This window comes from Equus przewalskii, chromosome 1, assembly GCF_037783145.1.
Source record: "Equus przewalskii isolate Varuska chromosome 1, EquPr2, whole genome shotgun sequence".
In the NCBI taxonomy this organism is placed as follows: domain Eukaryota; kingdom Metazoa; phylum Chordata; class Mammalia; order Perissodactyla; family Equidae; genus Equus; species Equus przewalskii.
The window spans coordinates 104765766-104791957 of NC_091831.1; the positions used below are offsets into that span (position 1 = coordinate 104765766).

The window sequence follows — 26192 nt, forward strand, 5'->3', positions numbered from 1 at the left end:
AAGATTCGGGAGAGAGTGATTTTGTGCTTTTATTTAAAAAAAAAGTAAAGAGAAGCTGGTGGTTGTGGCATGGAGAACTGTGGGGATGTGACAGGTGTCTGCAAATGATCAAGTATCTGCTGACTTACTCCTGGGTCCCCAGCGCTGCACTGGGGTTTCAGTGTTCAAGGAGCTGGAGTCTAGCTGGGAAATCATAGAAAGCGATACAGTACTAAACTATTAGGAATTTAATCTTTTGGATGGTGGGTTTTGTTTGGCCTCGCCTCATCGTTTTCGAGGGTTTCAGCCACCCTCGAGGGTTGTTGGTGGAGCAAGGACAGGGGCTGGCTGAAGCATGTGCTGGTTTCCAGAGCTTGTGACTCGAGAGCGCTTCCCTTTCCAGTGATGGTGGCCAGGGACATCAGTTCCACAGGGCCCCGTGCTTGTGTTAAGTGAAAGTTAAAAAGTGTCTTTAACGTACACTTTGACGGCGCTTTTAAGCAAAAAAGGGGTGCCTGCCAAATTCCCTGCCCCCTGAACCCCTTTGTAGGCAACCCCTACCACCACCACAAGGGCCCGTGCTGTGCACACGGGTTTCGAAAATGCTTCTTTGAGGTGTGTTGTGTAGGCTAAATCCTCACCATTCGCTTGCACTCATAGCTCGCTTGGCTCGTTTTGAACCTTGAAGCTCTGGTTTCAGTGTTCTTTTTGAGCAGCAGAACCCTTTTCTCCCTAATTAAACCTCAAGCGCAACCCCAGATGTGAAATAGATGAAAGTGGATCCCTCCGATTTGAGGAGAGGTGGGGACCAGAGAAGGGCGGTTAGAATCATGGACCAGCGCTTTTTTGGTGCACGGCCCCAGGGCCCACCCACGAGGTGCCTTCCTGGGGTCACACCTGACCCAGAACTAGGATCTCACCCTCAGCTTCCTGTCCACTGATGCCTCTCTCCTTGAAATTTGCTTCTTTCTCCTAAAAGTAAAGAGCAAGGAAAATGGCCCTAAGGACTTGGATTTTTTTCAGCTCCAATCGTGGAGGTTTCTTTGTACTGAACGTTTCCTTATGCATGTTCTGAATCTTTCCCCAGTTAGCTTAAAACGACCGTATTTCAAATTGCGTTCTGAAAGATTCAACACCAAGCATTAGTACTATTTTTTAAAGTGTAAAAATGCTAGGAATTTTGTTAAAGTTATAAGTATCAATGATTTAAGCCCAAGCCTCTGATTTTTTCAAATTCTCTAGAGGCTCTCTCGGGGGAGACTGGAAATATGAAACTGGATTTAGCTAATGTGCTGTAATAAATGTTTCATTTCTAAAAGTTAGCCTTTATCAAGTGCTGTTTGTGTGTCAGGTAGCACGGGTACGCATATTCACTCTGTCCTCACACCAATCTTATGAGGTGCATACTGATATTGGCCCCATTTTACAGATGAAACTGAGGCACATAGGTCACCCAGGCAGTGAGGGGCTAAGCGGGGGTTTGATTCAGGCTCCAGCGCCTGAGCATCTAATCCCTGGGCGCCACTTCCTCTCTTCTGTCTGTTCCATCAAAGATAAACCTTGAGCGAGAGTTCTTTTTGCATTCGTAGAATAATGACAGTCGTTCTTCCTAAAGGCTGGCCCAGCAGTGCCCTGTGAGTCTAAAATCCTAAAATGCTTTCAGACCCTTCCAGTTGGCTGTTGTCAGAATGGTTTCAGGGTTAAGTCTCTTTCTTTTACTTTTTTGTGTGTCCATATGCTTTAATGGGACCCCCTCCCCCAGAGGCAGGAGCCCCCACACCGTGCCCAGCATCTCCCTGGCTCTGGGTCCCCTCTGCAGCTTGAGGGGGAGAGATACCTGCTAGGACTGTCTTTCTGGGCAAAGTGGTCCTCCCCACGTGAGCCACGTGCCTTCTATTAGGCCCCTCGCCTCAGGTTTGCCAGAGGGCAGAGCGCTGAACTGCCATCCATGTTCTCAGGGTTTTGCATGTGGTTTAGATCAAGTGAGGCCTGAGTAACACACCCTGGCCTCCAGTTTGCAGGAAGGGGCTTCAGACAGAAACCTAAGGCATTTGTGGTTTATGCCAGCCTTACCCTATAAACAGTGAGATTTTTGCTTGTGAAACTGAGCTTTTAGCCTTCAAGACTGACTGTTTCTGAAAGACTTTGAGTCTTCAGGATGTGATTGAAGGAGAACTTTCTTTCGATTGGGATGGGGACAGAGTAACTGTGTGACAAGGGTCAGTACTCTTCAGCTGCCCTACGTGGGCCTGAATTCGGGCTCTGCCACTAACTCTGTCTCAGTTTCTCCATTTGTAAAATAGGGGTAATGAAAATACTCACCGGGCACACACGTTCAATTCATTCAAGTAGCCAATGGCTGTTGAGCACGTAGTGTGCCAAGCTTGGTTCTTAAGTGCTGGCGATACAGCAGTGAACAGGACAAAACAGAGAGAGTCCCTTGACCCTCAAGGTCTTGAGGTGGAAACAGTGCATGGTGTCCAGGATGTAGGTGGGGCTGGGGTGGAGTGAGCGAGGGGGACAGTGGCCGCAATGGGACCTGGCTTTTGCTGTGAGCGCCATGGGGAGCCACTGGAAGCTCTGAGCAGAGGCGGGAGATGGCCTGACTCGCTCTTACTGGAATTGCTCTGGTTGCTGTGTTGAAAATAGACTGTGTGGGGCAGGAATGGGCGCAGGGAGACCTCTGTAGGAGACCACAGCAATAATCTAGGCACTAGGTGCTGTCGGCTCTGTCAGGGCTGGCACGGAGGGCTCTGAGAAGGGGATCTGCCCTGCCTTGGAGCCAACCGGCTTTGCAGACGGATTGGATGTGGTGGGAGAGTGAGGGAGAAAGCAAAGCTGACTCTGGGCTTGTGGCCCGTGCAGCCAGCTGCAAGGAAGGAGGGCGTGCTCTCTGCTGAGGGGTTTGGTGCAGAAGAACAGGTTTCGGTGGGAGATCAGAGTTCAGTTTGAGATGCCTCTGAACCACCCACCTTGTATTGTAAGATGAAATTATGAGTCTGGGGTTCAGGGTATTGTCTGGACTAGAACTTAGTATCCAGTCAGTGCTTGTTATTAATACAGTTAGGTTTTGTGTCTGAACGAGGTTGTCATAGTATTTAAATTCCCTCGAGCTTTAGCATTCAAGATTCTCAGTGATGTGATGGTGACATTTGCAGCTCTTCCTATTATGTCTGTGTAACCTGCTCAGCAAGCAGCACTCGAGTCTGGTTCAGAGAAAGTGAATTCTTTGGACACTAACACCAGCGTGCTTTTCCTGGCATAGACCTACGTTTCATCATCAGTTGTGACGCTGCCCAAAAGTTCCCTAAATAGCAGTGAAAAAAGGTGACCTCTCTCCCAGCTTTGATAACATTAGGCAAAGCTGCTTCTGCTGGGTTAGAATTAGCCTGCGGTCTCTCCTGCTCCCGGGCCTCGGGCCGGGCCCACAGTTTCAAAGTGGAGCACAAGTCCGAAGCTTTATTCAACCAGCAGGATTGGTTACAATTTCTGTAGAGACTGTTTATAAGTCTTACGTTCCTGCTTCCAAAAGTCAGCTAATTTTCCTTTGACGGTTTAGGAAGTGTTGACTCACGTGGAAATGTTGTTGGATCTATGCTGATTCTAACTTAAACACAGTTTGATTTTCCTCCTCCTGTTTTCGTGGGGTGCAGAACTTTTCTGTGCCCTCTGGGAGGAGGGAGAATCTTCGCGCATCCCCCTTTGGCATGGCTGGGAGATCTTGACCTGCTTAGGAGGTTTGAGGCTGGAGAATTGAGCGCATCTAATATTTTTTTTCTAAGCAATTTAACAATACTTGAACTTCTTTGTAAAGAATAAATTACTGTAAATTCTCAAGCTTTAACATTTAGTTCGAATTTTCGCAGTACAAAGGAGTAATATATTTATGTTTACAGCACATTTTATGCTATAACCTTGGACCTGAGTTTATAAAACGGGAATGTAGGATTTTAACACCGAAACTGAACTATAGAATGTATGAACATCGTGACTAAATTCTGGTAACTCTGTCACTTATATCAAGACTGGCCAATGATCTGTGTTGGTGGGCCTTTGTCTAGTACAATGCCAGCCTTGGGGGCTGTTAACATCTTTCCACGTGGGGATACCAGCACACGGTTCTTAAATTTACTCCTTTGCTTTAAAAGCTAAGTGGTTTCAGTTTTTGTTTTTAGCACATTTTGTATACACGAAGAGAACCCAACAGCAATTATTAGCTTAGAAATAGAACTGTTATGGGAAGCAGAATATTTACGTGCTGACGCATGTTTTAAACGGCAAGTCCTGGGTGAGGTCTTCGTTAAGTTCGTTCCTTGGTTTCACAGACATTACCTTTTTCTTCTGGACATTCAGTGTCTTGCCAGGTGCCTTTGGTGGAGGGATTACACTAGGAATGAAAAGAAATTCCCTCTCCTGATTGTCTTAGAGTTTTTGAATTCCACAAAGATAAATGTCTAAAAGTGTAGCCTATTTAGTTAGTGTAGTGTTTGGAAATAGTGCTATTTTCCATTACAAACCAGAAGTTAAAGTATATGGACTTATTTCAGTGTTTAAATATTTGCTCAGTTAATTATTCCCAAGAGTAACTGATTAAGAACTAGGAAAAAAAAGCAAAACTGTGAAATGGTACAAAGAAGCCATTATGCTTATTAATTAAAAGATATTGCCAATTTAAAATGGTGCATTTTGAGGAGGGTAATATTATCTTGATCATTTCTTTTAAATCCAATTCACCAATTGTGTGCTGTGTGACTTGTATGTGGAGGGCGTTTTTCTAGAGGGAGGAGATGCACAAGGTGGCAGCCATGCCCTTCAGTGTCTCCCCACCGGGCAGAGAGATGGAGAGATGTAATTAACCAGACATGGGGGCCCCAGGGTGAACTCGTGCCGAGGGAGCGCTTATTAACCATGTCCAACATGGACAGTCAAAAAGGAAGATTTATATCTGGGTCTAAATTTTGGCATTTATGCCTAGAATATATTCCTGTCTTATTAATGTAGCTTTTCTCCCAAGATGATTTTAAAGTAACTTTCTAGACGAAACAAAGAACTGTGTGTCAGCTTACCTGCTTATTATTGGGGAAATCATGAGTTTAGGGGAAGTTCCAGTTCAAATCTGTGCGACTTCTGTTTTAAGTGTTGTAAAACCCCTGCTTTCTAGTCTTGGCTTATTTTCAGTAGCATCTGAGTTGATGAGTTTGATGAATTGACTTTCCTCAGCAGTGAACCGCACAGACGCTTTCATAAACTGAGTCTTCATTATTATTAGAGAGTATGAATAAAGAAGGCAGTGTCTCATCAAAATCTTCCATATGCAATAAAAAAATCTTCCGTGTAGAAGAAATGCAGGATTTAAAATCATCCTTGTAATGGCGGCATCTTTAGTAAGCCTGGAGGTTTTTCATCTCTTTTTGTGTCCTGAACTGTTGGTACCTAAGTTCGACCCGGCAAAGCTCCAGTCCTCTGATCTAAAAGCCCTCTGTTCTCTTTAGAGAGGGATTGCCTGCCTGGAGGATGAGAAGGCGGCCCTCACCTTGGCCATGGCCGACCGGCTGCGGGACTATCAGGAGCTCGTGCAGGTGAAGACCAGCCTCAGCCTGGAGGTTGCAACCTACCGGTAAGGGCGCCGTGCTGAGTCTGCCTTGATGAAGCCGGCAGTGTGCCGTCACCTTAGCCTCTGCGGAGTCCCTGTGGCTTTGTGACAAGCAGAGAGCAAACCTTGGCGTGGCCAGGGGAGGAGTCCAGGGACAAAGGGAGGAGGAAGAGCAGGGCCTCCCTCAGATCATGCAACAGGTGTCCCCTGGTGATGGGAACAGCTCAGCTTTGTGCCCCTGCCTAGTGTCTGCATGTCCTGGGCACCGTTGAAGAGCTTTACACGTCAGCTCCTTGCATCCTGGGAATTCAGTAGTCTTTACGGATGAACAGACTTCGCTCAGAGAAGCTACAGAGCTAGAAAGTGGAGGGCAGGATTCGAACCCAGAGGGCCCAAGTCCATCTGCCTGTCGCGCTGTTGCTTCAAATCCCGGGCCTCTGACTCTGCTTCCCCCCCAGGTTCGGCCTTGAAGAACTACATCTCTGCCAAAATATTAGCGTGGCATGCTAGGCAACTGGCTTGCTTTGTCAAGATGTTGACTTGAATTTGGGGTGACCAACCATGACGAAAAAGTCACAAAGACCTCAGGGGCCTGGGTGCTGGGCAGGCAGGGAACGCAGGCCGGTGTCCCTGGAGTGGCCTGGGGGCCAGCAGAGCGGCGCTTCCCCTTGGTGCTCCCCTTCCTGCCCTGGGGGGCGGTAAGCAGTCTTTGGTTGAGGTGGTGCCCCTCATTTCCTGCCGCCTTCCTGCTCAGGGAGGCCTGGTGCAGAGGGGTCCAGGTCTCAGGCGCTTACAATGGAAGGGATTTCAGAGTCTGAGCTTCCTCACTTGTGAGAATGAGAACAGTAGCCAATATTATTGAGCCGTTAACGCCTGCCAGACGTGGTGCTAAGTCCTTTGCAGCTGATCGCTGCCCACAGTCACCCTCTCTGATGGGTGGATACCACTCACCCCTTTTACAGATGAAGGAGGGGGGCCTGGGAACCAGAAGTCCAGGCTGGTGGACTTGCGCCTTACCCACCGAACCATGTGAAGTGGGCACTGTGCCCCCTTCATTGCCAGGATTATTGTGAGCATAAATTGATCCTGGGTGTGGACAAGCTCTGGAAACTGCTTTGGCAAGTGAGTAGAAGGCATACTTGTCAATGCCGACTTCCAGCGGCATCATCGTTAACAGATGGCAGGAGTTAAACCTGAGAGGATGAGAAGGGGACCGAGGTCCACTCCCCTGGTTAGAGACAGAGCCAGGCCCAGGTCAGCACCCCCTGTAGGCGGCCTGTGCTGTCTTCTGATCATGATTTTGCTCTAAGAGTATCAAAGTGGCCTGGGTTGCTTTGATGTCCGTTAAAAGAAGGTGTCTGACTGGTGTTGCTGGTAGTGCACACTGCAGCCTTGGTCAGTCTCGCTGTCTTTATGGTCTGGAAGGCTTGCCCCAGCCAGCCTCTGATCAGGGCCCTTATTACCATCAGTGAAGAAGGAGCAGGCTCTGCGGCAGCCCCTGGCCTGGGCCCACGGCCGCTAAGGGGTGAGGCCTGGCCCTTGGAGGGGAATTGAGGGGTGGTCCTAAGAGCCGTGCTGTGGCTGAGTCCTGCAGAGGGGACGCTGATTGGGGCTTAGAGGAAGGGGAGAGGAGGCACCTGGCAGCCTGTCCCTCCCCAGGTCCATCTCCCGCATTCTCCTTGGAAATCTCACCTTGGGTGAACAATTGCAAAATTAAATTAACAGGATATTCAAACAAATGCTGAGGAAGATGATCTAAACTTTACTAATATGAAACACTTCAAAACAATCCGGCTTTATTTGGGGGAAGGACACATTAATCAGGATTTTTTTCACTTGCGAGTGACAGAAACCCTTCTTAGACTGGCTCAAATCAAAAAAGGCAATTTATTACTCCTATAACTGAAAAAGTCCTTAGTTTCAGGCACAATAGGTCTGGGCATCCGGATGAGGTTGGTGACACCCTGTCTCTGCCACCCTCTCTGGTCTCTTCCTTCTTGGCTCCGCCTGTGCTGTGGCAGGATGGGCTCCAGGCAGCTCCGGGCCTCTGTCCTTGCAGCCTCGCTCCCCTGGTTGGAGGAGGGCCTCTTTCCCAACCATCTCAGCAGAACTCCTGGGCCCAGCTCTCTGGCTCTGTTGGGTCGTGTGCCCATTGCCAGCCAGGGGAACAGAGTGCTCGAGAGCTTGGGAGGGGTCTGCCTGTCATGAGTCACGCAGACTGAGACCCGGGTGAGAGGAACCCCAAACCAGGCACTGTTCTAGAGGGATGCTGGGTCAGTGCAGAAAGCCCACATCTGTGCCCGTGTTAGGTGACCCCCGATGTCGGGTGGATCTCTTCCCTGCAGAGACTAGCTGGATCTCCCTGTGTCCTTTTGGTAACCGTTCTCTGGGTTGGAATCGTGAGACTAATTCTGTGCTTTGTCTCTCTGAGATTTTGAGCTCTTTCCTTCCTCATTTCGTCCTGCCCCCAGTTCTCTGTTGTGAGGTCAGGTGGGCATCTTGCCTGAGGGGCCAGGGCCTTGCCTTTTGTAAGTGTCCATAGCCCTAGAGCTTAGCTTTTCTCAAGGGCATTGGTCGGGAGCATTTTCCGCTCCCATCAGCAGTCTGACTGTCGGCAGGGACAGAGTTACTGCGTCTGTCTGTGGCTGGTGTTTCTCTGCTTCAATTAGGGATCGGCTTGGCCCTCTCCTAGGAATTTGGGAGGCATCAGTGCTTTCAGGGAAGCAAGTGACTGATTTCACTGTATGTCTTTCTGAAGTCCAAGTTTGCGCGGGGAAGATGAGGAGCCGGGCATGTGCCATCTCTTGTCACTCTTTCCATATTTAGTGCTGCTGCCCAAATTCCGAGGGCAGGTATGACAATTCCTATTTGTGTTAGTGTCCTTTTGCTCTGTCACCCTTTCGCAAGTGCACATTTGATTTCTACAAGCCTTGACCCACCGTCTTTGAGGATGTTGACTTTCCTCCCAAATCCGCCCTTACGGAGGCAGGCAGGGACAGTCGGTCCCCAGGGACCGCAGCGGGGGCCCATGCAGGGCGCTCCTCACCAGCCCTGTCCGGGGAGCTGAGGGTGGCTGACACCGCACCTGGCATTGCCCTCCATGACTGAGATCTCGTGGCTTTGTCCCGAGTTTTCCCTGCAGTGGCCTTTCCCCGAGCACAGCTTAGATGACGGTCATCATTCTGACGAAACATCTCATCTGTAAGAGGGGGGCTGTGGCTCCTTAAGCTGAAAGCACGTTCCAGGACAGCTCTCAAGTGTCACGAACACTTCCAAACCCAGATATTTGGCCCTTCCTGGTAACCTTCATAATGAAGAGGAAACACTAAAGTGATAGCAAAATAGTATCATTTATGGTTTATCAATATGGACTTATAGTTTTATAAGTAAATATATAATTTAATAAACTAACAAAATTAAAACAAAGCAAATCTCAGAGTCTGAGGCTTGAGGTTTTTATCAAGCCTTGTTGGCCAGTTGGTGGCCATGGAGGATGCTGGCGCCTCACCTGGCAGGTGAATGTGAGAATGAGCCCTTTCCTCCCACGTTGCAGGTGACATTGGGCAGTAGCCGTGGGGCTGGGCTGGGGCTGTGGACACTGAGGGCAGAGCGAGAGGGCGGGAGGAGATGGGCTGCACGGGCTGTGCTTGCTCTCGTCTGCCAGTCACTGGGGAAGTCATGTGGGGCTGGAGATGTTCATCCACCTGATCCGTAGTCACGGGTTTTCCTGGAATGCAAGTGTTTATTACACTGGTAGCTGAGTGGTTAGAGGGGAGATGCTCAGAAACAGGCCAGGGCATGGTTCTAGCCGCATCTGCCATCTGAACCTGGGGATCACCTGGAGAACCTGAAAAAGCATCAACCCCTGGGCCCACCCCTAGAGACCCAGATTAGATCGGCTGTGTGGTGGGGCTCAGGTGTGTCAGGTGCCGCCAGGGTCGAGAAGCACTGGTTCAGGGCCTCGCTGCTCACAGGGGCTTGTGGACTGACGGCATCAGCATCACGAGGCATTGCAAGCTTGTTGGAAATGCAGAATCTTGGTTTCACCCCAGACCTGCTGATCAGAGTCAGCCTTGTAACAGGATCCTACATGACTTCTGTGTATGCTACTGTTTGTAAAGTGGGCCAGGGGCATCAGGAAAGCACTAAGCCTCTATCCCAGCAGTCTGGAGGATGGAACAAAGGATGGACAGGCTTAGTGATGTGCTGGGTGCTATGGGGCTGACGAGGCATGCAGGGCAGGCTTCCTGGAAGAGGCAGTGCTTGGGTCTGATGGAAAGGAAGCCAGGAAGAGCCCTTGTAGGAAGGGGCTTTCCAGGAAGAAGAGGCAGCCTGGGTGAGGACCTGAGGACTGAGTTACTGTGGTGTCTGCGGCAATGCCAAGCATTTGGTGTCCCTGGGCAGCTTGATTTTAGTGACCTGTCATGGAGGGCCACGTGTGATGGATGGGCGGGAGCCACACTTGTGAGGCCATGTTTTATGAGCTGGGCTTTGTGCCTTCAGGCTGCTCCCGAGACACTCAGCATGTCAGGTGTGGTGGCAGCTCAGAGGGGCCCACAAAGGTACAGGCAGGGTGGCCTTTGTGTTGAGGATCATATGCTGTGGATAAGGCGCCATGGACCTAAGCAGTCTCCTGCACCACAAAATGCCACGAAGGACACACAAGTACAAGGTTTCCCAAGATCAGAAGGGAGTTGTGAGAATCAGGGAAGGCTTCAAGAGGGAGGTGAGATTGATCTGGGTCTTGAAGGATGCTGGCGATTTGAACAGACACGTAGGAGAGGGCAAGGTGGGAAGTCGGGGCTGGCATGGGAGGCGGGACACAGTATGCTCAGGTAAAAAGTCAAAGAAGACGTTAAAATCGTAGAATGTGTGTTCCAAGAAAATACTGTAGATGGTTTACTGCCACCTAACAGGGTCAGTTAAAGATGGTGCAGAGGAGGGACAGAGAGCTTGAGGCCGAGGTGATGAGGAGAGAGTTTCAGGGGATGTGGGATTTGAGCTGGGCCTTGAAGGGGTGGGGGAGGCGAGAGCCAGGAACTGGACTGGCAGAAAGGAGTCGGGAAGGAGCTCCGGGTGGGCAAGTCAGGGAAAGAAAATAAGTGGAGGAAGGAAAATGCAGGGGGAGCAGAGGCCTGGGAAGGAGGCGGTTGCAGAGGCCTTAAATGCCAGCCGACTGAGGTGAGGCTTTCTGTGACCAGCAGAGGGGCAGTCCCAGGGCCAGCGCCATGGGGAGCAGAGGCAGCTGCTCGCGGATGGAGTGCAGGAGGGGCTGGGGTGCTGAGGTGGGAGGGGTGTGTGTGTCTGTGGGTGGCTGCGGGAGGCCTCAGCAGGCTCCTGTAGTCAGAGATTCCAGTGCCGAGGACCTGACATAGGTGGCCGAGGGAGCCTCAGTGCAGGGCTGACCAAGATGTCAGAGCCTGACTGGTATGGGCAGTGAGGAAGCGCCTGGGGGTGGGGGCAGGGTTCTGGGTAGGAACGTGGGAGAAATGGGCTGCCCATCACATGCTCGTGCAGACTAGACTGCCCAGCACCAAGGCAGCACCACAAAGCAGGTGCTTCATAAGTAGTCGCTTATCTGAGGGTTGCAAAAACTGTGGCACTCTCCAGGACCTGCAGTGTCCCCGACCCCTCCCACTGCTGACTTGAAGGTCTGGTCCAAATGACATAGACTGAGAGCTTGTAGGAGCCCAGTTAGAAAATAAATAGCCTCCCCACCAAAAAAAAAAAAAAAAAAAAGACCAGAACCCGATCATCGGGAATAAGCTGTTAGAAAATATAACAGAAAAAAAAAAAGATATTCAAAATGGAAACAAAAAGTACAAAAGTCCCCAGGAATAAACTGAGTCCAGAAACCACAAAACTGAGGGATGTGGAAACTGTGTGCGTGAAAAGAAGCCCGTCCTGGATGCCTGATCTGGGAGACAGATGGAGCAGTCTTCACCCAAATTTAAAAAGGGGATTTTTTTTTATGTTCTGGGGGTAAAGGATAGAACAATTGTTCTAAATTTTACCTGAAAAAAATGGAAAGCAGGGCCAAAATGATTTTTTGAAAGAAAAATACTGAAGGGAGTCTTGGCCAGGCAGATATGAAAATGTAATGCACAGATTTACTGCCTGGTGTCTTCAAGGCAAAAGTCCTTTTACAAGGTTAGGTTGGAAACAGCATCAAAAAATGTTCTTAGCGTGTCCCTGCATGCAGGGAGACAGAGAGAGCTTCCTCTTTCCTCTGTCTGATGGCAGCAGGCAGAAACAGCGTGTTTTAACCAAGGAACACGTGGTTTGGTCTCTAGATTGACTGCTAATGAAGCAATGAGATAACTACCGACATCTGTAATTTCATCATTTTAATGATATTTCTGGTTGCCCATTATATTTTCGACCACCTATGCCTTTTCATGGGTTTGTCCAAAGGAAAACATTTCCTTAGGATTTTTCAAGGTCATGGAGAAGTACGTTTTGTTTTTTTAAATTCAATTCTACTTTTTTGAAAATTATAAAAACATGTTAACACAGGCTTATCTGGTTATTCCATGAAATTATTTGAAATTAATAGAATCTTGTAGTTTTAAGGATGTGTGATTGAGAGGATCATTGCGTAAACGAATTAGTCCTCAGTTAACCGTGATTGTAGGTTACCCAGAGTCTGTTCCCCTCTTGAACTGCTTTAGCTAACTGAAGCTCAGTTTTCTTCTGAGGTCAGTGGAAGATGGTGATGATAGGGATGATGGCAATGATGATGGTGATTATGATGCCTAGCATTTATTGAGCACTTATTCTGTGACAGCCATTGTTCTAAGAACTTTCCAGTTACATAATTACTACCACAAACCTGTGAGTGCTCCCCATTTCAGAAATGGGGAAACTAAGTCATAGAGGGACCAAGTGGCTTGGCCAGGGTCACCGAACTAGGAAGCAGCAAGGCCCAGCATTAAAATCCAGGGAACAGACTCCAGAGGTTCTGTCATTAACCACTCCCCGTGCTTCCTCTCTGTTTTATTAGTAATCTTGGTCTCTGTCGATCATCTGATTTTTTTAAGTCTCTGGAATTGATGACTCGGCTTTCAGGTTGTGATGTAATACTGAGCACAGAGGAAATGATCAAAAATTAGCATGGCACTGTCACCTCATTGTTATCCTTCACATAGTGCCTGTGATTTGGGGCAGGCCATTCTGATTCGGATGCTGATGCTGGTCCTGTGCATGGAATTCTGCCTCTCTCATGCTTCTCCCTGGCCCATTCTGTTGTCTTCCCAGGCCCGTGTCTGGGGTGCCAGGTGGTCCCCTCACCCTCTGGAGCTTGGAAGCCAGGGAGGCAGTTCTGAGGCCCCTTTTCCAAGCTCCCTCCCCATTCATCTCCCACAGCTCTCCACCTGCTGTGAACCGTCCACGGACCCACGTAGGCTGCGCCACCGGTGTTCCTTCTGGAAACCTCCGACTGTCCCTCCCCCCTCCCCCTTGTCCTCATCTATCGTGGGTCTACAGTGCAGCAGCATTGTGCCCACAGTGCCTAATAACAGCGCATGTGCCCTGAAATTCCAGCAGGATGGTCTATCCCAGACAGAGAGCTGCGCCTCAGGGCCCAGTTAGGGCCCGGGTGGTCTGCTGGGCCTGGAGCCTGGGCAGAGGCCACGTGAGAGCTCGCTTCTGCACTATGGATTTGTCTCCGACGCTCTGAGGAGGCTGGGGACGCGGTTTTCCTGCACACATTTGCTTATTTTCCTGCTTAAGAGACGGCTGACCTGTGGCACTGTGTGGAGTGCTCACGAATAGCCCGTGATTCAGGGAGTTGGCATTTCTGACCGCCACCGTGCCTGGGAGGCAGTTTCCCTCCAGCGCTCTCAAAATAACCTGAGAACGCTCTACCCATTTCTTAAAGTTGTACGAGTCTATTCCTTGAAAATGTTCCTTAAAGAGCTTTTGAGGACATCATACTCTTCTGGCCTCTTGTCAGTAGTTTGGTTTCTGCCTCTGCTGTGTTAGTTTGTGAGCTGTGCTGGCGGAGGGCAGAATAGTGTGTGTCAGGAGGGGTGTGTAGACAGTCAATTAAGGCTTGGATTAAGCGCCCATTGTCTTGACTGTGCCTGTAAGGCTCTGTGCTGGGCGCTCAGGTGGAGAAGGTGACAGATGCCCTGCCTTTTAGGAGCAGCCCCTGGGGGGACTCAGCTGTGGAACCGAGTCCTCCTCCAGAGGAGCCTCGTGCTCTGAGGGAGAGCCTGGAGGGGCTTTTGATTGAAATCGCTAAAGGTGTTGAATATGCGTTCGGTCATATGGTCTGCAGGGTCTGTCTGCAGGGTTCGTCCTTTAAAAAATGCCGGGAAGTCTAAGCAGCTGGCAGGGGAAGGCTTGAGCTCAGGCTGCCTGGGTTCCATGTCACTCTCTACTGGTGACCTGTGTGCCCTTGGCCAAGACACTCTCCCCGCGCTCCAGTCTGCTCACCTACAGAGCCAGGGTGTGTGTCATCGGGGTGCCCTGTGCAACGGGTTGCGAGGAGGACTTCATGAGGTCACAGATTGGAGGGTTAGAGCTGTGCCTGGTGCTCAGTCCTTGCCAGGGCTACCAAAGGCCTGGGTCGGGAGGCGTTTGTGACCTGCACCCGACCACACGAGCCCCTTGGGCTGGTGCCCTGTGCCATGTACCACAGCATCCCATTCAGGATCCTGAACTCAGTAGAAGTTTGATGATGGTTTGGGTTTTCCCTGAAAGAGGAAGAAAACCATTCCCCTCTGAGGGGTAAGAGGAGATCTTTTCCCCCAAGGGGATCTTCTTTATCCTGAGCACCCCCTGCCTGACCTGTCACTGATTTCTCTGCTGACCTGGACCCCTCACAGGCACTCTGTGCCTGACCTGGGCAGCTCAAGCGAGAAGCCCCTGGTAACCCAGGCTCCTGCTGAGCAGGCCAGACAGAGTAGAACCTTCTCACCAAGTCCCATGCTGGCCCCCTTGGCTGTAGGACGCGGCCTCTGCTGCCACTGTGATCCTGGGGCGTAGACCCTCAGAGTTTGTCTTTTACCCTGAACGTTCCTCTTATTATATACAGACCTTGGAATTTTCTCCGTGATGGAAGGTATTTGTATTCCTGGAACCTAGAATGCTTGCTCATGCGGGTGTGGGATTAATGGGTCGGTGTCCTGTTTCCTGGCTCCCACCTCTAGTGGAAGGGCTGGGCTCTGGACACAGGCCTCGTCTTCCCGAAGCTGCACATGTGGGCACGTCAGTTGCTGCTTCCATGGCAAAGCTATCTGTCCACACCTTCAGTACAACCCCTCTCACCATTGTCTGGGCTTTTTTCCTCAGAAGGGGGCCTCCTGTGCTTTCTGCCACTCGCCCCAGGAGTTCTCTGATTTGTGGGAATCACCGCTTCTGAATCAGGGAGAGGGAACTCGGTGCCAGTTTGCCAGAACCGCCGAGTTGCTGCTCAGCGCTGGCGTCCCTCCTGTGTTTTCATGCCCAGCTCTCAGTGGTAACATCAGCATTTCCAAGTGGGCCCTGCTTCTCGTTGCCCTTTGCCATATACAGTGGATTTCTTGGAACTGAAGTTAGTGGTGTCACACGTTGCTCTAGCAACTGAACAACTGTTGTGCCCGCAGCAGCCAGCGTCCTAGGGGTCTCTGTGAGTGATGGGCATCCCGGTGCTGACCCAGGCCCAGCACGCCGGCTCCGTGGGGCCCACAGCCTGACTTGTCTACGCTCTCCTCTGCCCAGGGGACTGAGCTGTAGATGTGAATAACAACTTAATGAAGACTACAGTTTGAGACTTTTGGAGCTAGGCGTGGCCAAAGAAATCACCTAATCGAGTTCTTTTTGCCGTTTCATTAAAAGAGATAAGATTCTTCTCTGGATGAAGTGCGCGTGGGGGCGGTGATGGTGGAGGGGGTGTGGTCTGTAGCTTTCCCTATTCTACCTGCCCACCTTCCCTCTCTCCTGGTTTTTTTCATCTCCAAGATGTCCCCATGGAATTCAGTTTGAAAACCACAGGTGCAGTCTGGCTGCCTTATTTATGGACAGATGTCAGTGCTTTGCTCTGCTCCTAGTCAAACCCAGACCTGTGATTCGAGAAAGACCCCAGTGGGGGTTGTAATTATTCTGGGGCCCTCTAGCCTGGGGTGACGTGCCACATGTGGGCCCCTCTCTGCTTCCCAGAGAAGCCAGACCCCTGACCTCCCCTTCTGAGCCCTTATATCTCTCTATCTCCTCCTCCTCCTTGCCCTGCGTTTGGAAGGGCTTTCTAGAAAGGCGGGGCTCTCCAATACTTCTGAAGCCCTAGCCCCCTCATTTTGTTCATTCAGCTGGAGAGATGTTCTGTCCAGCCAGGTCTGCTGAGGTGGGCTTGCAGCCCTGTGGTGTAACATCTTCAGGCATGAGTCTTAACACATGACGCTGTGATGATGTGGTCATTGACCAAATACTACATTCTATGGCTGATAGAGGAACTTCTCGCTCTTTTATTTCCTAGTGAACTTTTTTTAAAAATTATTTTTACAGAGCCTTACTGGAAGGAGAAAGTAATCCAGAGATAGTGATCGTGACTAAACACATTGAAGACATGCCACAAGGTAAATATAAGAAAAGCTGATTAACTTTAAGATGCTTTCCGTCTGAATGGGTTCATTCTATGGATAAATGGCAAAACATCATTTATCTGCAAGAATTGAGATTAGATACGATTTTTCAGATAACTGCCATTCATCTGTCTCTTAAGTACCAAATAGATTTTATTTAATGGGCCGTAGTTTAAATAGTAATGTAAATGAGAATGTATGGGAAAGTGCTTGATAAACTCAGGTGTTTCCCTAGCCGGGATTTTGGGGGTGCTTCCTGCCTAATGTGGAAGGAAGGAGGAGGGGACAGAGAGCTGGGAAGGGTGCCCTAAGGTGTGTCTTGGTTCAGGTGCAAAGCTACAGAACAAAGCCCATACTTCCTGTAGCTGCAGAACCCACATGAGAGAGCTAGAGTTCATCAGAAAGGACCTGAGGGGCGGGGCCAGTGGCGCAGCAGTTAAGTTTGCATGTTCTGCTTCAGCAGCCCAGGGTTCGCCGGTTCAGATCCCAGGTGCAGACCTATGCACAGCTTGTCAAACCATGCTGTGGCAGGCGTCCCACATATAAAGTAAAGGAAGATGGGCAAAGATGTTAGCTCAGGGCCAGTCTTCCTCAGCAAAAAGAGGAGGATTGGTGGCAGATGTTAGCTCAGGGCTAGTCTTCCTCAAAAAAAAAATAGAAAAGAAAAGAAACAAAGACCTTGAGAACTTACAGGATAACTTAAAAAAGAAAACTTTTAAAGCCCTATAGAAAAAAGAGCTTTCTGGCTAAGCAAGGGCAGATTGAATTACGTATAGTATGTTCAATATACACCTTACTCAGCATGGTTTCAGTCTGAGTATTATCATATTCAAAATTGTGGCAAATTGGGAATACACGTATTTGGTACCTCTGTCAGGAGGGTATTTGATTAACAGCCAATCTGGATAGATGGTAGATTTTTTTAAAAAATAATACTTTCTATCCTTTTATTTTTCAAAAGCAACATCCCTATTGGGCTGTTTACAGATTTGACAGGTTGGGTTCAGAAGAATAACTTTAGTTCCAGTCATCCGTGACTGGAAGGGGTTTGGTCTCAGACAATGTCCAGCAAGTTTGCTTTCTGATTTTGAGCGTAAAGTTGGGAAAAGCAAAGATGTCCACAGAAGTAGCCATTTGTCAATCGGCCTGGCTTCCGTCAACATATGACATCTATAAAATAAGCCTTATTCATCACTAGATTTAAGGTTTACTTAGTCACCTAAATTTTTCACCGTGGATATAACTCTGGAAGTCCATGACATAACTTGGAGGAGAGAGAAAATGGACCCGGACCAAACTTTGAGGAGGACCAACAGTCTAGCTTCAGCCTCGTTAACCTTCTACTCTGAGCTGTGAATCGGAGCGTAGGGAGGGCTCAGGAACAGGGCTACTGGGTGTCTCTGTTAACTTGTTTCATTCATTAATTGTTTTCTCCAGCTTCTTAAAGGATATAGAGACAGTATTTGTAAAGTAAATTTACTTTAGCAATTATGTATTATGCCAAAAGGCAATAAGCATTAAAATAAAGAGTACCAGGGGCTGGCCCCGTGGCCGAGCGGTTAAGTTTGTGCGCTCCGCTGCAGGCGGCCCAGTGTTTCGTTGGTTTGAATCCTGGGCGCGGACATGGCACTGCTCATCAAAACCACGCTGAGGCAGCGTCCCACATGCCACAACTAGAAGAATCCACAACGAAGAATATACAACTATGTACTGGGGGACTTTGGGGAGAAAAAGGAAATAATAAAATCTTTAAAAAAAATAAAAATAAAGAGTACCAATTATGAACTCTTTTATTAGACTTTGAGCTTCCACATAGTTCTATGTCCCATCTGACAGGTGCCCTTTAACTGTTCACTGAATAAAGGTATGGATGCATTCCTAGATAGTAAATTTATCAATGCTTATCAGTGCACTTACGTTTCTTTTGTAATGTTGCATAAAATAGTGTTGGCCACTTGCCCACAAGGTGATAAGCCTAAAACCAGTCTATGATTTTACATATTTCTCATTGAACCTTAATTAAAAACCAGGTGGTTCCTGCACTCTTTCTTGGGGGTTCAGTTTCTGGAACTCCTCAGTTTAGGATCAGTCTGCTGACCTGAAAAGAGGAATCTCTGTAGAAAATGTCCTTTCCTGGTCTCTCTCCTATATCCTGGGATCTGTCCTAAAGAGGCCCCTGGCCTTGGCTTCTGTGAGGGAGACCAAGAGGGAGAGAAGGCTCTGCCAGCTTGCAGGATGGGATGTGGTGGGCACCAGGGCTGCTCTCAGGGTGGATGGTGCTCCCCGCCACACTCTAACCACTGGCCGCCGTTCCTGAGAGCAGATACCTGGGTGGCGTTGGACACCCTCAAGGGTAGCACTCTCCTCAGATGGTCCAGAGCAAAGCAGGAAACCCCGTGGACTGCCTCCCAGCCCCGGGATCATGACATGAAAACAGATCGTAGTGTTGGCGACTGGTTGGCTCACTGCTGTGGCACTTTTTCAAATGAGAAGTTTGTAAAAATAGAAGTATAAAAATAGAAGAAATCAGGAAGCTTAAAAAAAAGTTCAGTTCTTCCATACTTGTTAGCCCAACATGGGAATCATTGAAAAATAGGAGTGTGTTAAATGGTGGAAGGATAATGCCATTTAGTGCTTAGTAATTACGTACTTTGTAATCATGAAACTCTTCTCTGCTGAAATAAGTAAAATAAACTTATCTTGACAAGTGGAAATGAATGATTCCAAATTATCATCACATTGTGAAATTTCAGCCACCAAAACTAGCGCTCCTCACCTCTCTGGCACATGTGCCATGCTTTCCAGTCACACATTTGATATGTTTGTTAAATGGATGAATGTTTTAAGATCAGTAGCTGGAGGAGAGTGTTGTGCTGAAGCATGTGTAGTGCTGTGTTTTATTCTAACAGGATTTTTGAAACTATAAACAAAATAATTTGGGGATTGAAAATATTTATGCTGACCTCTCTGTGGTAATAGTATGTATTTATTATGCGGAGAGGAAGTTTGACCTGGTAATGCTTTTCAGATGAAAAAAGGTAATGCTAACTATCATTTTAATGAACTCTTTGTTCAATTTCTACAGAATTCAGAAACACATCCTATCGGTATACCGACTCGGTATTACAGAGGGAGAATGAAAGGAATCTGTTCCTGAGGCAGAAAGCGCCTTCAGCGAGCTTCAGTCACAGCGCGGGGCTGCGTGCTAACCTGTCGGCTCGCTCCGGATCGCAGGCAGCTGTTGGAAGCGCCGCCAGAAGAGACTTCCTGGGCCCAGGATATTCTCCGCTTACCACAATCCAGCGGGAAAGCTCGTATGAAAAAACTGCCAGAGGTCAAACCAACTACAGAACTTCATCTTCAGCCCCTGGTCTTTTCAGAAATACGGAAGCTCAAGTGAAAACATTCCCCAGTAGACCAAGAACTGAAGGTACAAAGGACGTCCCCACTAATTTAGCCAAAGAGTCCACCGTTGCCCGAGAGGCATACCGAGAACGCCCGGCCAGTGTGGCGGCAGGCGCTTCTGAAAGTACTTGGTCAAATGAGAGGACCGTCATTTTGGGAAAGAAAACAGAAGATAAAGCCATGAGGGAGCAAGAGAAAAATAGGCCAGTAACTGTCCAAACAAAGCGAGAAGAGAAAATGTTTGATTCTAAAGAGAAAGCTTCAGAGGAGAGAAACTTAAGGTGGGAAGAGCTGACAAAGTTAGATAAAGAAGCAAGAAAGAGAGAAAGCCAGCAAATGAGAGAAAAGGCGGAAGAGAAGGAGTCATTGAAGGAGAAAAGTGTGAGAGGAAGAGAGATACCTATCAGTCTAGAAGTATCCCAGGACAGCACACCAGAGGTGGCTCCGAAAGCTTTCCAGACACCCTTGAAGAAGGATGCTGGTGATGGTCCGGGTAGAGGGGTTGAAACCAGAGAGGCAAGGTTCAGGTTGGGCACCAGCGACACCACCGGCTCTCTGAAAGGTGATTCCATGACTGAAACCATTGCAGAAAACATCGTGTCCAGTATTCTGAAGCAGTTTACCCAGTCTCCTGATACAGAAGCATCTGCTAACTCTTTTCCAGACACAAAAGTCACTTACGTGGACAGGAAAGAGCTTCCTGGTGACAGAAAAACGAAGACTGAGATAGTCGTGGAGTCGAAACTGACTGAAGAGATCGACGTTTCAGATGAAGCTGGCCTGGACTACCTTTTAAGCAAGGATGTTAAGGATAAGGTGGAGCTGAAAGGAAAATCAGCCGAGCGGATGATAGGAGATATAATCAATCTTGGTCTGAAAGGAAGAGAGGGGAGAGCAAAGGTTGTCAATGTGGAGATCATTGAAGAGCCCATGAGCTATGTAGGTGGCGGGAAGGCAGATGAGTTTTCTATCCCATTCGAAGTGGAGGAGGTCGATGATGTGTCTCCGGGCTCCAGGGGGCTTGTCGAGGAGGAGGAAGGTTATGGAGAAACAGATATCACAGTCTCAGGTAATCAACATGAAAAGACCAAGCAGCCCCAAGAGAATGTAACTCATGTTGAGGAAGTGATGGAGGCAGGTGACTCAGAGGGAGAGCAGAGTTATTTTGTGTCGACTCCAGATGAACACCCCGGGGGGCATGACAGAGATGAAGGCTCAGTGTACGGGCAGATCCACATTGAGGAAGAATCCACCATCAGGTACTCTTGGCAAGATGAAATCGTGCCAGGGGCTCGGAGGAGGATAAAGAGGGACGATGCTTTGGGAGAGAAGGTTGTGAAACCACTGGATGTTGCAGAACATTCTCTGGAGGGAGATGTGGGTTCTACTCACTGGAAAGAACAAGCGAGAAGTGGTGAATTTCATGCTGAACCCACAGTCATTGAAAAGGAAATTAAAATACCACATGATTTTCACACATCCATTAAGGGAGTCTTCAAGGAGCCCAGACACCAGCTGGTGGAGGTCATCGGGCAGCTAGAAGAAAGCCTTCCGGAGTGCATGAAGGAAGAGCTGTCTGCCCTCACCAGAGAGGATCAGGGTGGGCCGGGGAGCGTTTCAGTTGATGTAAAGAAAGTCCAGACCTCTGGAGGTGAGTCTGTGACCTTAGTTGCTGAGGTCAACCTCTCTCGAACTGTGGATGCCGATCAGTTAGACTTGGAGGAGCTGAGCAAAGATGAAGCTGGTGAAATAGAGAAAGCCGTGGAGTCGGTGGTACAAGACAGTTTGACCAAGCGACACAGCCCAACATCTGGAAGCCCAAACAGGGAGGCTGGAGCGGAGGCCCCAGCTCCTGGCATTGGCTTCAAGCGCTGGGCCACCCAGGAACTGTACAGCCCCTCTGGTGAGGAGGAGGATGCCAGCCGGGCTCACAGCACAGAGCAGGTCACTTCCCAGGGTCCGGTGTCAGCCACCGTGGAAGTCACCAGCCCAAGAGGCTTTGCCCGGTCGCACGTGTTAGAGGACGTAAGCCAGTCTGTAAGGCACATTAAAATAGACCCCACTGGAATTTGGAGGACTGAGCAAGTCTCACACGAAGGACCCACTGCAGAGGTGGTGGAGGTAAGTGGGGAAGGCGACGTAAGTCAGGCAGCGAGCTCGGCGGGAGCCAGCTGGTCTGTGAGGCACTTTACATTGGGTCCCAATCAAAGTCAAGTGTCCAAAGAAGTCTTCTTCCAAGGGCCTGTCCCTGCCCGTGAGGAGGCGGGGGTCACAGAAGAGCCTGGCCTGGCAGAGCTTTCCACAGATACCGACAGAGCGGGGAGGCACAGCGCGTTTGGCTCCAAACAGTTTCATGCAAAGAGGGAAGTCATTTTTCAGGGCCCCGTTTCTGGGGCAGAGAGAGTTGGTGATTATTTTCAGACAGAAGAGTCAGTGGGTACCCAGACTTCTATAAAGCACCTTCAGTTAGACCCTAGAGAGGGCTTCAGTGAGCAAATCCAGTTCACTGCGCCCCTTGCAGACAAAGTGGAGTCCAGTGTCAGAGGAGCTTCTGTGCACACTGAGGAGTGGTCAGGGAATGGTACAGCCATCAGGCACGTCAAAATTGGGCCTCAGAGGCATCAAACCACTGAGCAGATAGTTCTCCAACGCAGGGAATTTAGCAACTCAGAAAGCAGTGCCCATGGAGAGGGCTCGGCAGATGCGACCCAGGCTGCTCATAGTTACACCATGGGTAGGAAAATCCTGATGACTGAGAAGAGCAACTTCCAAGGGGTCGTCTCCATATCTCCTCAGGAGCCTAGTGTGGGAGACATGTCAGGGGCAGGAGCGACATCGGGCATGAGCAGATCCTTTAGGCACATTCAGCTAGGTCCTACGGAAACTGAAACCTCTGAACACACTGTCTTCCGTGGACCCATTTCCAAAACATTTGCACTGGCTGGGGCAGTGGATTCCCCTGAGCTAGGCGAGTTAGCAGACAGCAGCAGAACACCAAGGCACATTGCACTGGGGCCCAAAGAAACTTCATTTACCTTTCAGATGGACGTGAGTAACATAGAGGTGACCCCCAGCTGGACACAAGAGGCCACAGTCTTCTTCCCCGCAGGGACGGAAGCGGAAGCTCATAGCGTGTCTGACCCTGGCGCCTGGAGAGACGCTGGCAGTGGGAGTGCCCGGGCAGCCAACGTGAGCTTTCAGGGCTCTGCTGGGGACGGACGCCAGGCCCCCGGGGAAGAGGGCAGGGAGCAGGCCGAGTTTGATAAGATGGTGCAGCTACAGAGGATGGTAGACCAAAGGTCGGTGATTTCAGATGAAAAGAAAGTTGCCCTCCTCTACCTAGACAGTCAGGAGGAGGAGAGTGAGGGAGACTGGTTTTGATGAGCAGGAGGATTTTGTTTGTCATGGTGTCTTATTTTGTGACATCCCAACACACGAAATCCTTTACTCATTTTAAGGGAGGGAGGCTCTTTATTAAAACCTCCCCCCCTTTTTTTTTTTTTACCTTCTTCAAAGAATGCTCCAGGCAATGTCAATTTACTTTATGATCTGTAAAGGATTCAAATTAATTCATGCCTTAAAAGGCATTGGAATTTTATTTTTGAGTTGGAACTTTTACAAAAATACTTTGTCTTTTTAGTCTTAAAAGTTCCTTTTTCTGGAGTTTTCTCTCCACTCCTAGAGACTGTTTCTACCGGTTTTGTACCTGGTCACAGCAATGCCTTGCATCTGTTTGAAATTAAAATTATCTATAGGCAAGATGCCTACATGGTAACCAGATTAAAGTAATATATTGAAGAGTAAATTCTATTTGCATGTGCTAATATGAAATAGTAAACTAACATTTTAAGGGGAAAATGAATACATTTTTCTCTTTCCAAAGTCTTTTCAAAAAGAAATTGTAGGAAATAAAAAGATTGCTTACATTAAAAAAAAATCTAAATGATTTCATCTTTAGGAAAAAGTTACTTGTTATAAAGTTAAATTCGTTTTAAGGCTTGAGTGAATTGCTTTCTATGTGCAGAACTTTAAAAAAATACAGTATTTTCTGTATGGAGAGGGCAGCTCCAGCCAAATGCGTATTTCAAGTCAACATCCGTGCCCTGTTCGCCAGGTTCCTAGGACCCTGCACTGGGCCCGTGTGCAGGGGAAGTGATTAGTGGGCATCACTTACAGTATCGTTTCTTTTTTGCGGCACTAGGTCGTTAAGTAGCGCATAGTCTAAATATACTTTCTTGTTATAAGCTAAGTTCTGGAGTAGCCAGCTCCTATCAGAGTATCCTTGAGTTTCTCTGCACTTTAGCCCTTAGCACCTAAATGTTTAATTTCACTGGTGGCGGGCGGACCCTGAAGACAATAAGAGAACGTTGATGCTCAGACTACAGCTGGACTTGCAAGATGGTCGTGCGCAGTCAAATTGGAAGCACAAGGTGGACAGTGCCTCCCAAAGAAGCCCTTTTCAACCCACTGCTAATGGAGTGCAGGTCTTTCTGGGCGAAAAGAGTTAAGAGATGAAAAATGACAACCAACCTCACGGAAGCGTTTGCACTTTCAACAGAAATCATTACAGTTGGGGTGTTTCGTCCGGGGAAACGAGTAATACGGTAAATAGAATAAGATATTTTGGGAAGGAACTGGCTGCCTCTCCTGCCACCCAGCACTGAAGCACCCAGGAGGGGCCCTGGAGGAAGGCAAAGGCCGTAGGGCCACAGAACGTGGACCTGCAGATATACGTACGCCACAGAGTTTAAGATACTAGAATGAGTGTGCTCTATTGGACTTTTGTTTTATGCAAGAGTATTGTTTTTAAAGCTTCCATCTTTAAAGATGTAGCATCACATAAAAATAGTGTCTCTAGCAGCACAGTGTTAGTTTAATCCAAACTGGTTCCTTTCACATAATGTTATCTAAACTGTACTTCCTCTAACACAGCATCACAGCGCTGTCTGTAGTGCACTGAGGAATGATGATCCGAGGTAACGTCAGCCTCAGGTAGGTTATGATGATGAGGGGGTGCTTATGGCATTTGAGGGTCTTCCCTCTGGGTTTTACACAATGGCCCTCAGACTGCCAAGACGCCTATCTCCTCAGCTCCCAGAAATGGCTACAGCCGGCAGCTTAGGGAGAGTGCATTTTCTTAATCGATAAGTGGAGGAGAAACACAGCACAGCTTTCAGGATGATCTATTCTAAAAACACTGTGCATCATGGGATAGAGAGAAAGTTGATTTGAATTACAAGTTTAAACCCTTGTTATCTCCCAGATGAACTAGTGATTGTCACTAACTGGGAAGTGATAGCTTTGCACACTTGGCAGACTTCTCATGTCTAATACAGTCAAAGACGGGCTGGTTTTATGTTAGCTGTCATTGGTAATGGTATTTGTCTAAGTGATTTATTGGTGAGAATTTGGGCAGGGTGACAGCCTCCTGTTTTGATGGTAAGACAGATGGGGAGTCTGTTATGTGAGTCTAGGTGGGCTTAGTCTGATGTCACTATCCTGGCTCATGACCTTATAAATGAGTGCTAACATGAACAGGTTATTCCTATTGCGACCCACTTCTATTTCGAAAATAAGTCTTAGATCTTAATTTTTATCTCCATGTTGGAATGCATATCTTCAAGAAGTATCCTGCCAAGAGTGTTTATCAATATGGTATCATGAGCTGTCGCTGGTTACTAGGTCTCTGGATCACCCAGGAGCAGGGCGTGCCCTTGACACTGTGATAGGTCACCCCACAGCTCCACGTCCTTTAAAACCAGTCAATCTGGAGGCCATAGAAATCAACTTTGTGGTTGGATGGGGCGAAGACACAACCAGTCTTTTCCTATTTATGGTTGTTTAGATAAAACAGTATTAATGGAATGTTTTTCACCTTTCCACTGGTTGTTTTGATATTGTTTAAAATGTATATTTAGAATGGAATCATCTAAAAAGCTGATCTTGCTAACCTCCTGTTGGCTACAAAGGGAAATGTCACAAGAATGTGTAAAAATAAAAATCTAAGAAAAAACCTCACATTGTTCCCAAAGAGAATGAATGTTTTCCAGTAGGTGTTTTTGTGGTTTCTATTTAAACTCTAATTAAAGCATATATGTGTTTACATGTAAGTTTGTTATGGTGGCACAGAATCACTGGGGAGAACATATATGGAAAGTTCCAGTTCCTTAATTCCTCACCCAAATCAGAATTCGGATTGTTAGCACAGAGCTAGAAAGCATGAGAGACAGCACAAAACAACTGGCCTATATTCAAATACAGACTGGACAGTTTGTGGTCAGAATGTCGTCATCACAGCATGGGAGGCTGGTGCCCATGGGGTTACCAGCCATCCATTTGCATGGGATGGAGGGGTCTCCTGGAACACGAGACTTTCAGTGCTAAAACCAGGACAGTCCTGGGGACCTCAAGATGGTTGGTTACCTCAAGCACAAACTGGAGTGCTTAGTCCATCCTGGCCACTTCTTAGGAGCTTGACAAAACTGTGGTAGTTTGAGAGAAAGGAGTGGATACCCTTACCTGTATGTAGCCTTTTACCTAAAAAAAAGCCCCAAACCATGAATAGCCGTAGTCTTCCTCTCACACTGAAGTTAACACATGTAATACATGGGAGATGTGGTGGAACATTCCTAAATTCATTCTTTCCTGGGGTG

The 26192-nt window shown here is 48.3% G+C and overlaps 1 protein-coding gene across 2 annotated transcripts in view; it reads left to right on the forward strand.

The window, feature by feature from the left end:
* The window catches only part of SYNM (synemin), a 31182-nt gene extending 5625 nt beyond the window's left edge, over positions 1–25557 (forward strand). The window contains exons 2-5 of one of the 2 annotated variants that reach the window (XM_070619504.1): positions 5472–5596; positions 16058–16128; positions 19220–21660; positions 22582–25557. In XM_070619504.1, the coding sequence (XP_070475605.1) occupies positions 5472–5596; positions 16058–16128; positions 19220–21660; positions 22582–22920 (2976 nt within the window). In that variant the 3' untranslated portion in view covers positions 22921–25557. Of the gene's footprint in view, positions 1–5471; positions 5597–16057; positions 16129–19219 lie in introns of both variants that reach the window. The other variant, XM_070619493.1, reaches the window with a different exon arrangement.
* Positions 25558–26192: the final 635 nt, after the last annotated feature.